This window comes from Bos indicus x Bos taurus, chromosome 14 (assembly GCF_003369695.1).
Source record: "Bos indicus x Bos taurus breed Angus x Brahman F1 hybrid chromosome 14, Bos_hybrid_MaternalHap_v2.0, whole genome shotgun sequence".
Taxonomy (NCBI): Eukaryota; Metazoa; Chordata; class Mammalia; order Artiodactyla; family Bovidae; genus Bos; species Bos indicus x Bos taurus.
In genome coordinates, this window is record NC_040089.1 from 8,219,904 (window position 1) to 8,233,777 (window position 13,874).

Genomic DNA, 13,874 nt, shown 5'->3' on the forward strand with positions numbered 1-13,874 from the left:
TTATCCATCCGTTTGTCCACCCACTCATCCATCCATCCATCCTTCCCTAATGAGCAACGCATTGAGGCCGTATCCTCTGACTGATTTCCTCCCCTCCCACCTTCCCAAGAGTTCCAAAGGAAACAGGTACACTGGTCCCGACCACTTCCTCCCATCTGAGAACCACCACGGGGGGAGGCAGTTCATTTCGTTACGGTAACTGGAGCTACAGACAGAAACCGTGGGGCCTCCAAGCCGCTCACTTTTGTTGCCATACAGCCTCGCAAAGTCACGCTTCCCTCCTTGGCACCTTCAGGCAACTGGGACCATGGCTGGGGGACTCGGGGTGGGGGTGGGGGCAGGTGGGGAGACTTCAGGAGCTTCAGACCAAAGTGGGAATTGTCCCTGCAATGGTCCTTGGGGGAAAGGCCCACCCTGAGAGGACAGGGCTGCCCCTGAGGGCACAGCCCTGCCTGCCTGCCCTGTGCTGGGTACTCTGGAGGGACACTTTTAGCCACTCGACTGAATGCAGTGAGCCCTTACTACGTGCCAGGCACCTGCAAGGTAATGATTTCTCATTGAGCAATACACTAAAGAAAGGATCGCGTGCTCAGGGAGTTTATAAACTGGGGCTGTTGAAGACACAAATCCATAACGAGGAATTGTGGTGTGAGGCATGAAGGGGCCAGAACCCTGGACAGAGGGCAGAGGGAAACCTGTTGTCAGTGAAGTCTTTACCTTTAATTCTCACTTTAGCCCTTGGAGGCAGGCACGCTCCTTCTCAAAGTACAAATGTGCCATCTCCCCCTACTCTTCTGGACTCCCACAGCCTCCAAGTCACGTGGACAATCAGCTTAAAGATTACATCCTCTGAATAGAACTTGGAAGAGCCTGGTAGGTCAGGAACCACTTCCTGATATGCTACTTTAGCAATATACCAACTGGTCTATCTACTTAACAGCTATGATGCAACTGACCTCCTAGCGTACAAGAGCAGCGCCACGATCTTGTCATGAAAAGGGGTTGATTTAGCTTCATGTAACCCTCTGTCCACTTCCTTATGACTCAGAGCAGAGGACTTAAGAGCCGGGCTCCGGAGCCAGACACCTGGGTTCAAGCCCTGCCTCCTCTCTTACCAGCTCGCTGATAAACCCAGATAAGTTATGCAAACACTCTGGCTTTGGTTTCCTCAGTCCTACAAGAGGCATAATGGCCGTGGTGTGTCTCTCCCGGGCACAGGGTCTCCTCAGTTTTCATCTCTTCCTTTTCTTTCCCTTTGGAACACCTAGTGTGTTTCAGGTCTGAGTCAACACAGACCTCTGACTTCAAGGCACTTACAGTCACTATCAAACCACCACACAAGAGAGTGTCAGAATCCCCTTTGCGGGCAAGGCAGGTGACCCTGAGCATGTAAGGATGAAACCCTGAGCTGAGAAAGTGTAGCTTCGGGGGTCCCCACCCCAGGCATCTGCAAGTGATTCACGTGCGGCTCAGCACATGCAAAGGCCGTTAAGAGACAAAAGAACAATTTCCGTCTCCCTTGATAAGCTCATGAGCCTCGCTGGTGGTTCACGTATCTGTACAAAGAGCAAACCCAAGTCTTGCTGGGAAAAGTTATGCAATACAGGAACCCCTAACTTCACCACGCCCGGGCCCAGACGTCCAAACGCCCTCTCGCCTATCCATCTGCGTCACCATCGACCTCCACCTTCTGACGAGACCTGCATTTCCCAGGCGTTTGAAATGAAAAGCCCATTTCGTCTTCACTGCTTTCCCATTCTGTGCAATTGCGTATCTCTGTGATCTAACATCAAAATAATTGGCTTTCTGACTGTTTGCTCATTGCCAAGGTCTGTGATTGTCAGCTTGTAGGTTATGTGGGTATCGAGGACCTGGCCTGACTTCATTTGTAACGTGGTTTTTGTCAGGAAGTGTTGTTTGGTGTTCAACAGACTCACAGACTGGAAGGTACCATATCCCACCAGCCCTGTGTATTGCGGGGCAGGGGGGAGGAGGGGAGTGGTCACTCTGAGTATGAAAAGTTGATTTAGGGGAAAAAAAAAAGAAATGGGGAAATTAAAAATTTTTTTTAGTGAGATGTTAAAGCCATGCCAGGAATAACTGTATTGTTCACCTCTCCATGCTGGACACCACTTTTTAAGGATCCCGCTAGGCCTGGGGTCAAGGTGCTCACTTGTAGCACATTTACTGTTGGCAGAGAAATGAGCAACAGAGCACTCACTCCCCGCCTCAACACACGCACACACCCAGCAATGTGCTAATCTTGTAACACATACTCTCTAATCCTTACTTGTGAAAATTCAGCAAGGAAGCTATGGCTAAGCTCAGTTTTAAAACAGAAATCAACAAAAAGCAGTGGAAAGAAGTTTAGCGGCATTCTAAGAGATGAAACTGAAATACGCCCCAGCACCAAGAGGTCCCAAATCTGGATTCTCCCTCTGACATCCTAAAATGACTGTAAAATGTTTTCTAGGATGTGTGTATCCTGGTCTCAGGGTAAAGCTGAGACTCCCTGTTATCCTGAGGGTATACGAGATCCTCTTCTGGACACCCAAGGGTGAAAGGAACATAGGCTCGTGGACATGTGGGTCAATGATGATAAATGGTCAGTGACTCTCTGTGGTGAAGAGCGCTGGATGGTTGGGGAGGGTGGGCGGGTCATAGCACTTATCCAAAATTACTGAGAGGCCTTGAGAACAGGGCTTGCCCTCTCTGAGCCTTTTCTTTGTAATTGAGGACACTGAACTGCTCACCTCCAGTTGGTGCTTTATGATATTCTAGGGTCAGAAAGTCCTCTCTGGAGAGGTAAAGGGGCAGGGAGTGCTGAGCCCCCAACCCCCAATAAGCCTGCTTTTATCTATTTCACATGTTGAGCTTTCTGGGGAAACTTTGTCAGAACAGGTTTCAACCAGCCGGCTGGACCGCAGGCTTCTTCTCTGCACAGGGGCAGGAGAACAAGACGGGCCTGGGGTCAGGGAGGACGGGCCTGTGGCTGCACCTGCCCGGCGAGGAGAGCTGGGAACCATGTGGGTCACAGGGCGGCACACCTGCCGAGCAAGGTCAGGATGTGGTGGGGTGCCCCCGGAAATCCTGAGAGATTTTTGGCAGGGGAGCCAACCGATGCTAAGGTCCTGGCCCAGTTCTTAGGGCCCCTGCTGCGGGTGGCAGACCGCAGGCAGCCCCGAGCAAGTCCCAGGGCTGTTGGGTGGGTACCGGGTACCACTCAGGGTGTGGGGTAGGGGGTAATTGAGACAAAAGGACCATAAGCCATTGTCTGGCCCAACCCTTTCCCCACCATACTTGAGAACCTGAGGCCTAAAGGAGGGGAAGGACTGCCAAAGTTTGCCCAGTGACCTAGCTGGCCACCCAGTACCCCTAGGGATCCAGCGGGTAAATCTGTAGTGATCCCATCTTACCACGCTTATCTCTGCTTCAGATATGACCTTAATTTAATCCTCAAAACAACCCCTCAGGGCACGGATTAGAATCTCAAATTTCTGCATTTGGAAAGGGAGGCTCAGAGGAGCGCAGCAAACTTGCTAAAGGACACACAGCCAGGAGGTCAGGGAGCTGGAATCTGAACTTCTGCTTGCCTGCGTTGGAAACCCTTTATTCAAGGCACCCTCCTTCTTCCCTAGTTCTACTTCTGATTATAGAAGCAGTTCAGGCACGTGGGAGAAAAACTGGGCGATTTTAGAGAGGTGTAAAGAAGTAGTCAAGAAATTCACCTATAAAATCAATCCTCAGAGAGCCCTTGAAAACACCTTGGCAATAATTTCCTTTAACAGTTTTTCACATATATGCGAATGCGTGTTAAAATTTTGGGCTTCCCCGTAGGCTCAGACAGTGAAGAATCCACCTGCAGTGCAGGAGATCCAAGTTTGACCCCTGGGTCTGGAAGATCCCTGGAGAAGGGAATGGCTACCCACTTCAGTATTTTTGCCTGGAGAATTCCACAGACAGGGGAACCCGGCAGGCTATAGTCCAGGGGGTCACAAAGAGCTGGATACAGCTGGGCGGCTAAGCACGCGTGTTGAAGTTTCATAATATTGACATAGTGTGAGTATGGCTAGTTTTCTGTTTGTTTGCTTTGTTTTGGGCTTTTTTCTCCCCATAGCATTAATATTTCTTCAGAACAATGCTTGGAAAGGCTGGAAAACTTTCCATACAATTCACTCCTGCCCTCCTGACCACACCAGGCTGCCTGATAGTGGCCGTGACCGCTGAACCTGAGCAGCCCTTAACTGGCACTTCTCTCCTGTCCTTCCTCCTCCTCCAGTTAAAACCCCAGCCCTGGGCTTCCAATCACTGCAACTTGACATCCAAGAGACCCCTGGGGACCTCTGTGTCCCCTGGACTAAAGGTCCACCCCAACGTTTATGGCCCTCAAAGCTTCCTTTGGCACGCTTTCAAAATCACTTTCGGTTGTGTTCTTGGACTAGACCCGAGGGCAGGCAAGCAGGACAGCCTTCCGCGGTGGTTTTGAGAATGGGTTTGGGAGTCAGGCAGAGCTGGTGTAAAGCCTGGCTTGCCTTCTTACTACTCATATAACCTTGGACACATTGCTTAGTTCCTGTCACCTAAAAGCTGGGCTCTTGTGAGAAGCTGGTGGGGGAGTGTGACGTCTGTAAAATGCTGGTGCCCGGCAGAGGAAGGGCTGACCACCTGGGGCGGTGCTGGTGATTCTGTGGTGACCGCTGCTGTTGGGATTCGGAGGTGATGGGTGACGAGGGCCCCCACTGGTGCCACCATGCCTTCACACCTTAGAAGCAGGTCACGTGGACGGACTTGCCACTGCCACACTCTGTGGGAGAAGTATCTGATTCCAAAGGGAGGGCTGCACCCCCAAGTGAGTTCTCACCTCCCAACTGTCGCCACGCTTACCCGACTGTTCTGGACCTGCCTTCCCTGGGTTGGGGCTCCTCGAGCTGCCGCCCCCTTGTCACACTATGAAGGGGTTCAGGTTACTTCCTTTCCCAGAGTGAGGCTTGGCCTTTAGGAGCACAGAGTGGATGAGATGCACAGAGCAGTCCTGGGATGCTGCTCCCTGAGTGGCAGGCGCTATGTCCACCCGGTAACACAGAGCCCAAGATGGAAACTTCCCTGATCTGGTCAGACAGAAACCAGCCTGAGAAGGCAGGGCCCACACGCCTTGACTCCTCCATACCAGGGGTCCGCTCAAAGGGCAGCCAGCCATTTGCTGACCAGAGTCCTTTGGGGACCCAGCTTCCTCCTGGTGGAGTCTGCAGCATGGCCCTGGGGAAAGGGCAAGGGCTCTGCAGCCAGGGCCAGTAGGCGGGCCCTGGCATCCCTGCTCCACGGGGCTCTGGCCCCGGGCGTGTGGGCAGGGGAGCCAACCAGCTGACCTCCACACTGAGAAGGTAAATGCAGAAATTCTGCCTTCCGGGATGCCGGGAAGATGAAAGGTGGTGGCATCTGCTTATCGCCCACACGAATCACCCTGCCCATGTCCTCAGAAGTGTAAAGACCGGGCTTGTATTTTATTCCGTGTAACGGGACTTCTTAAGAAAGCGATGATGGGTCTATTAGTAATCATTTTCAAAAGGTCACTGAAATTGCTGGAATTGAAAGAGGTTCAGTGGCTCTCTCTTTGGAGATCATCTTTTCCATTCATTTCATTTTTAAGAAGAGTAAACTGAGGCCCAAGTCTTCGCAGAACAAAAAGCAACATTGGCCCAAAGACGGGGGAAGAAGAAGAGGCGAAGGTCGGTTTCCATCCTCTGACACCACAAAGAAAAGGGATGAAGAAACCAAGCCTGTTCGGAGCCAGTGTTAATTAACTCATTTCTCTCTGGCCCTCTCCTTGTTGTTTCCAGAAGCAATTATGCCTTTCAAAGCCTCGCTCCCACCTCCAGCCACTGCATAAAACTGTCACAGATTAAATCAGATCACTCAGCCATTTCATTAGGGAAACCCCAGCTCTCAGTCTCTGGGGGCACTTTCGCTCTTCTCAAATCAAAGCCTCCTTCAGATGAGTTCACTCCTCCCTGGAGATGACAGGAAATCAGCCAGCAGACCTCCAAGGAGCAGGTGGACTGATGGGCTTTTCTGACTAGCACAGGCGGGATAAGGAGCTTACAGTCCAGCCCAGCCCCTGCTCCCGGAGTGTGCCCACCCGCCAGACAGAAACAGAGAGAAGACCAAGAACCCGGGCTTCTAGCATCCACCCCATCTCATCTCAAGACTTTGGGTATGTTTCTTTCCTTGGATGGACCTCAGTTTTTTCATCTGTAAATCCAAGTTTCAAATCTTTTGTTTTCCTGCATTGTAGTTCCTGGGCTTCCCTGGTGTCTCAGACGGTAAAGAATCTGCCTGCAATGCAGGAGAGCTGGGTTCAATCCCTGGGTCGAGAAGATCCCCTGGAGAAGGGGATGGCTACCCACTCCAGTATTCTTACTTGGAGAATTCCATGAACTGGGCAGCCTGGCGGGCTACAGTTCTTGGGGTCACAAAGAGTTGGACATGACTGAGCGGCTAACACTTTCACTTTCATTGTAGTTCCTGAATCCCTTCAAAGAGCACACACATCCTTGAGAAGAAGGATAAAGTTGTTGGAAGGAAACAAAGTTAGAATCCCCTCTGATCGATAACAAAGTCTATCGGCATGACTTTCCTGGAGTTGCTGATGTAGAGATGAGAGTATGACGTGATGGCTGGAGGTCATCGCTTGGAAGTGGCTGGGGGAGAAGATGGACCAGGAGTGAGGCTAAGACATGCTGCAGGGAAGGGGCCCGGGTCTGCAGGGGTGAGAGCTCACCTGCCTACTGGGCGCTCGGGGGAGGGGTGAAAGGCCCAAGCCCTGGGATCTAGCTGATCCTGCAGACCAAGCATCAGGCTGCAGGCAGAGAGGGGCATTGTCCCCAGTCAGTGGCAGCGCTGTGGGCACCCTTGGGAGTGCGAGGGGGCAAGGTGGGCACACACTTGAGTGATACCTCCATGGGGAGGCCTGCAGGGCCACTCCCCATGTATCCTGAGAGCTCCACTAGAAGCCCTGGTGACCACAGACGGAGCGGCTGAGGGGCTGGGGTGACTGTGGGCTCCAGGAAGTCACTGGGAGCAGGACAAAGGCAGTAGGGCCTCTCAGGACGTCTGTGCATCCCATGCAGGGTGCCGGCTCCCCAGAGCCAGTCTGCTTACTTCCCCCTTCCCTGAACAAACCTCAGGTGGGGCCCCAGAGGCGGAAGCCTTCCTGTCCACTGGGTGGGACCCCAAGGCCCCCCGTCCTCTGGGCGCTGGCTCAAGGCCCCACACAGGAGACACTTAACTTCAGAGTGAGGCTGCGGGTCCTTCCACTAGCACGGTTTCCCCAGCACTTTCTTTGAGCACATTTCCAGGAGTGCCTACACCACACCCGAGACAAAGAAAATTCATCCCTGTTCCCCCCAGAGCCAGGGTGATGCTGTTAAAACCCGCTGGCCTGCAGGAAGGGCCTGCCAGGGACAGAGCGCCCCCTTGGCTGTATTTGGGGAGGGGGGAGGCGAGATGGAGGAGGAAAAAGGGCCTTGATCTTGCATCAGAGTGGCCTCGCCCTTAAACTACCCTCATTGCTTCCAGTCACAAAGGCCAACAGGATCAGAATTCGGGCCTTCTCATTGGAGCACGTGGCCCATCCAGCCACACAGTCTGTGGTGCATTATAAGTTTAGAGTCTGGGCAAGTCTTGTGATTATCTTGGGAAGAACTCGATGATACTACAATCTCTCAGTCTGAGTTATAAGTGATAAACTTCATGTAACTAGTTAAAATAGATTAACTTTCAAAGGACACACTTTCTGGTTTTCCTTGTTTTGCAATATACCACGTAGACCCCCCTTCCTTGCCTTCCCCTGACCCGTTAGGAAGTGGTGCACACACCCCTCAGTCTCTGAAAGGCCTTGCTCTGGGAGCATTGATCTGCCCAGTATCTGAACCTGAAATGCATAGAGGAAGGATGCAAGGGCTGGATTGGCCGACTCTGGGGCCCCTTCAAACTCCTAACGCCTTGATCTTAAACTGGAGACGAAGAATGGGGTAGAATGCAAGTTTCCAGGTGGGCTGGACACTGGCTGGGGGATTCTGTCTCATCAGTTTTCTTTGTCCCCAGGGACAGGAATACCTCTGTCTATAGGTGTGGACTTCCTCTGCTTCAAGCAGCCTGAGAGGACACTCCTATGATGGAATCATTTAAGCCCCTTTCTAAAGTACTTGTATGAAGACCCAGAATTAGAGCTTCCCTCACCATGGGCTTTCAGAAAATATACTGTAAATGGCAATAACTGGCAATTTTACGCCTATTAATTTTCTGCCAGGTTGTGTTCTAAGTGTTTCACAGGCTTTATCTATTAATGTTGCAGCCACAACCCAATGTTGTTTTATTATTATTCGCTAAAACAGGCAGGGAAATGTCAAGAACTTCCCCAAGGGCATCCAGCTTGCATGCGCAGAGCCAGAATTTGAACATTATGGAATGATGTTCCAGAGACTTAGCATTTGAACAGTATGGAACAATTAAACCAGAGACTTAGCATTCTCTGTTCAAATTCCAACTTCCCCATTCCATGCTGTGTGACCTTGGACAAAATCCTTCCCCTCTCTGAGACTCAGTTTCCTTTCTGCAAAATGGGGTAAGGGATGCAAGGATGCTGCGATAATCAAAGGCGACAGCAGGTGCCGAAGTGCTGTAGCAACACAGGAAGCAGGCAGACAACAAACAGCCCTGTTAGGGGTTTTCACTTGTCCCCGTTGTTTAGAGCATGTTGAGAAACTCCAACAGAATAGACAAAGTGGAAAGAGAAAGTACCCATTTCTCATTCCCTTCAGGTTGCAGAGCCACATAACTCCTGCAGGGTAAGAGCTCCAGAGGCCGGGACCCTGGGTGTTGAGGGTCGGGGCTCAGGAGACCCTGGGGTGGGGAGTCTGAGAGGCACTCAACCCCTCACACGAACACTGCCGGCTGCTGGCTGTCAGCCCTGCGAGGAATGGAAACTTTCTCCACCAACAACACTTGCTAGCAACTTCCCTCTCTGTGGTTTTTCTCTGTCATTCCCTTGATAAAAGAAGTAGAGCTGCGCAAATGTAACCAACATTCACGAATCTGATCTTCACATAAAAACACCCGCCTTTCAAGAAGCGAGCGGCCTGAAAATATGATGCAGGATGTACTCTAAACTGGGTCATTCTCCACCCAGAGGGCTCAGCGCGTGGCTGACTCCCCGTGTGGATCCCCTGTGCCGTTGGCTTCGAGCGGCTTCGACAGCCCGGGGAGAAAGAAAAATGGGAAACAGCATGCGATCTACCCCGGCGCCCCCCGAGAGGCCTCTGCCCAGCTCAGAGGGTAAGTCTGGCTTCTTCGGTGAAGATGCGGTGATGGGGGTGCTGACAGCTATTCAAACAGGGCAATGGGTACATAGGGCTTCCTTATACCATCTCTCTTGCTTTGCCTGTGTTAACATGCTCATGATTAAATGCTAAAAATGATCAACAATGGTGCCCTGCCAGGATGCTAAGCTGCTGGCATTTTACGATGGAATTTCAAAGCAGCTGGTTTGATCCTTTTATTTCATTTACAGGTGGGGAAACTGAGGCCCACAGAGCAAATGCAATGTGTATATTAGCTATTAGTAGAGTCAGATTTCCAACCTGGGCTGGTCCAGTTCTGAAGTCTAGGTTTTTTCTTACCATTCCTTGCCAACCCTGATATAATATTATGATGGTTATATTAATATTATCCTGAGTATATGATATTATCATGGGTATATAATGTTCGCATGGATATATAATGCTACAAAAGCTCTACCAGAACGTTTTCAGTGTAACTTGATGATGCTAGCCACCAGTCCTAGGAAATCTTCCTGAAAATAAAGGAATCTTTGTGAGCATCTGTAGGACAGCAGGGACCAGGTATTCTAGAAGGAGGGCATACTGTGGCGGGTTAATCGAGGATGACAGGAACCAGCTTTCTCCAGATATGCAAGGCTGAGCCAGATTCTCAAAGCCACGGTCATTCAAGGATGGCCCAAGAGCTGGGAGGGGACACTGGCAAGCAGAGACGGAGGCTGAGAGCAAACCCATGGTTTAGAGGTGTGGTGGCCGCTAACACTCCACCTTTATTTCCTGTAAGAACAGTGAAGATGTGCCTATGGGTCCTTTAGGGAGTCAGAAAGGGGATGGTCAGGTTGGGTGACCCATCAGCGTCTCCAGGGTGAGTCTCGTGAGCTTTGGGACACTTGGACCTCCCACCTTTTATCACAGCAAACCAGAGTCCGATCCCCCTCTCCTGACAGGGGTGACCCCACCAGGTGTCCCCATGTCCCTTGCAGCACTGAACTGGGCCAAGTTCACATGCACAGATGCCCAGTACAATGTCTGCTAAGCACAGCTCCAGACGAGCAGGGACAAAGCCAGACCAAGCCCTGTGTCCCCACCTGCAGCTTACTCCATGACGTCTGCAACCCCTTGAAAAAAGAGCCACCTTCTCATTTCTTCCCAAATGGAGATATTCTGTATCCACGGTCCCATGACTCCTCAGATGCCCCCAGGTGACTGCGCAGAGACCCTCCTGTTCCATCCTTGTTCAAATCAGATGCAGGGCAATTCTAGTGACGCTCCTGTCCAGCTCCGCAACACCCCTCCCCAGACCTAGGTGGGAAGACACTGAGATGGTCCCCCAGACAGAGGAGGCGGAGCCACGTGATTAGGGGCGGGAGCATGTGCACCCCGGGCAAAGTTCCGAGCTGTGTGCAGTTGTGCAGAATGGCTGCGCCTGAGCTCCTCTCCCACCTTCTCCCAACCAGCTCACATCAGTCTCCTGCTCTGACCGTGGCCACTTCTAGAAAAGCGAGGCTGCCAGGCCTGGGGCCCCGGCTGCCTGTGGGAGGCACCACCCAGGAGCCCATCTTGTGAGGTCGCTTCTCCCACGGGGGTGGCGGGGGCGGCGGGGGCGGCATGCTTGAGCGAACTCCATGAAAACACAGGCCTCCAAGGACTCGCCCATTTGCCTTTATTTTCTCAATGCAAATCGTCATGAAATAAGTTTCTCTTTTTCCACTGTGTGGGTGGGAGGGTGCCTCTAGAGAAGCGGGCCAGGGGTCTCCCCGACCCTCTGCCCCCTGGTTCCGAGAATTCCCCAGGTGGTACCCGGTTTGCTATCCAGGCAACCACATCAAGTGCTGGCAGCCGGTGGCTTTTCCATCCCCCACCCCTGAAAAGTTTCCTTTGTGATCAGTCCTAACTTGATTTCCTCTTTCCTCTAACACCTACTTGAATAAGGGATGAGGTGGTACGGTCGATGCTAAGTGAATAAGTCTCGATTCAAATGATGTAAAGAAGGTGGGTTTGCATGGAACAAGCACTTTTCAGCCAACACTCCTGCTTACTCATTTTATTGGTCTCAAGGACCCAGGAGGTCTCCCGGGAGCAGATTCTTTAGGCCAACTGACAGTGCTTCCACTGACTTCAAAAGCCCCACAGCCCCAGGCTCCATATATGGATGAGCAAGAGGTCAACAATGTGGACTTCTAGACAAACAGGTGTTCTGAGCAGGAATGTGAATGCCTGGGAATATGGATTTGCCCATCTGTTTTCTCCTCAACTAAGCTTGCCAGACTATTCCTGATTAGTTCCCAGAGACAAATATCATAAAACCCAGAGAGACAGCAGGGCTTGCTAGAAATAGGACAGGTCTCAGAGGCAGATGACCTTGTTGGGCTTCTGGTATTGTCCTGCGGGGGCTGCCTGACCACAGGGAAGTCACTCAGCCTCCCACGGGCAGGCTGTCAATGGAGATCAGAGTAATTCTTCCCCAACAGCGATGAGAGCACAAAGCAGCTACCTGATACATGTGGGTGGAAGCACTCCTTTATAAAACTCTATTTAAGGTTATCTGATGGCACTCAGTTCAGTTCAGTCGCTTAGTTATGTCCAACTCTTTGTGACCCCATGAATCGCAGCACTCCAGGCCTCCCTGTCCATCACCAACTCCCAGAGTTTACCCAAACTCATGTTCATCGAGTCAGTGATGCCATCCAGCCATCTCATCCTCTGTTGTCCCCTTCTCCTCCTGCCCCCAATCCCTCCCAGCATCAGGGTCTTTTCCAATGAGTCAGCTCTTTGCATGAGGTAGCCAAAGTATTGGAGTTTCAGCTTTAGCATCAGTCCTTCCAGTGAACACCCAGGACTGATCTCCTTTAGGATGGACTGGTTGGATCTCCTTGCAGTCCAAGGGACTAGGCTGTGTCTAAACGGCATTCCCCCCTGCCCTACCCCCCGCCCAGGAAAAAGTTTTAAAGTGGGGATTCCGTGACTTGTTCCCAAAGCATCCCAACGAGCTCATTTTCTCTGCAAATTCTATGCATGGTTCAGACTTCAGTTTGGGGCCAGAGGCAGGTGGAACAAAGTTAAGTAAGACCCAGGGAATTCCCAGAGAGCTAGGAAATGGCATATTTCCACCCTAACAAGAGAATTCAGTTACCTTGCTGTGATCTTTTTCCCCTCCCTGTTTCTAACTTTCTTACTGCCCTGACCTAAAGTGAGATCTCACTGGCAGAGGTGGTAACACAAACCCAGACAGTCTCTGCAAGGTGGAAAGAATGCTAAACTGTGCATTTACATAGCATCAGGAGTGCTGCCCAGGTGGGTGGAAAGAGGGGCGGGTGGGGCTCTGGGGAGGAAGAAGGGGCAGGCGGTCTCAGAGGCAGGGGACTACTTCTCAGTGAGTGGTGCTCAGACCACCTGCCTCGATCCTCTGGGTAACCATCACAAATGCAGATTCCGGGCTTTCCTGGTGGTCCAGTAGCTAAGACTCCATCCTCCCAATGTAGGGGACCCAGGTTCAATCCCTGGTCAGGGCACTAGTTCCCACGTGCCCCAACTAACCGTTCACATGTCACAGCGAAAACCAGACACAGCCAAATAAATAAATAACTTTAAAAATTCACATTTTGGGGCCCCACTCTAGACCTGCTCATCAGAATCCAGGGATGGTGGGAGGGGACAGCATGCCTGATTTCTTGCAAACCTCCTGGTGCCTCTTAAGCTGCCTAAAGCTTGCAGACCACAGACCTGATGCTGCACCAGCATGCAAGGAGCAAGAGAGGAGAAGCCAGCCTGTCTCCCTCGTGTCTCTCTGTCCTTGTTTGTAAAAAGGGGAAATTCAAGTTACTTGGTGCTTATATGCATCAGTCATGAGGCCACATGCTTTAGACACATCAACTCTGGATTCTCACCTAGAGCTAAGGTTCATCCCTATTAGCATCTCCACTTGGCAGCTGAGGAAACTGAGGGATGAGATGGTTCAGTTGCTTGCCCTAGGCCATACAGCTGGGATTTGGGAAGCCAGTGGCCTGAGTCTAGAGTTCCCCCACCACCCTGACATTATATGCCTGGAGGGGATGGACTTACTAAAAGGACAGGTGTTCCCTAGGATGAGGGACAGTGTGGTCACCAGATCAAATGACACAGACACTCAAGTGGCCTTGTGAAAGACAGACAGAAACGCATGCCAGATCTCTGACTAGAGGCACATTTCCCACCCGGTCTCACTGACTCCACTGCCGGTAGATACGATGGCTTTAGGACGAACATCATTCAACTTTTACACTGAACGTGTATTATTTGTACATTTCATGGATACCATGTAAATTATGACCAACCCATCAATCCTGACTTCACATTGCTTAGAATGGGATTAAAGATTTTTTTAAGTAAATTAACATTAAAAAAAAAAAAAAAACACTAGGCTCAGAGGGTTAGTGTTCCAGCATACAAGGAGTTCCCTGGTGGCTCAGATGGTAAAGGGTCTGCCTGCAATGCAGGAGACCCAGGTTCAGTCTCTGGGTTGGGAAGATCCCCTGGAGGGGGGCATGGCAACCCACTCCA

At 51.3% G+C, this 13,874-nt stretch overlaps 2 protein-coding genes across 5 annotated transcripts in view; one reads left to right on the forward strand and one right to left on the reverse strand.

The window, feature by feature from the left end:
- Positions 1-13,874, reverse strand: part of TG (thyroglobulin) — a 235,997-nt gene that overhangs the window by 64,236 nt on the left and 157,887 nt on the right. The gene's annotated exons all lie outside the window — the stretch shown is intronic.
- SLA (Src like adaptor) overlaps positions 1-13,874 on the forward strand; it is a 65,783-nt gene that overhangs the window by 31,661 nt on the left and 20,248 nt on the right. For 3 of the 4 annotated variants that reach the window (XM_027560795.1, XM_027560797.1, XM_027560796.1), the window contains exon 2: positions 9,188-9,333. In XM_027560795.1, coding sequence (XP_027416596.1) covers positions 9,188-9,333 — 146 coding nt within the window. Of the gene's footprint in view, positions 1-9,140; positions 9,334-13,874 lie in introns of those variants that run through there. The other variant, XM_027560794.1, reaches the window with a different exon arrangement.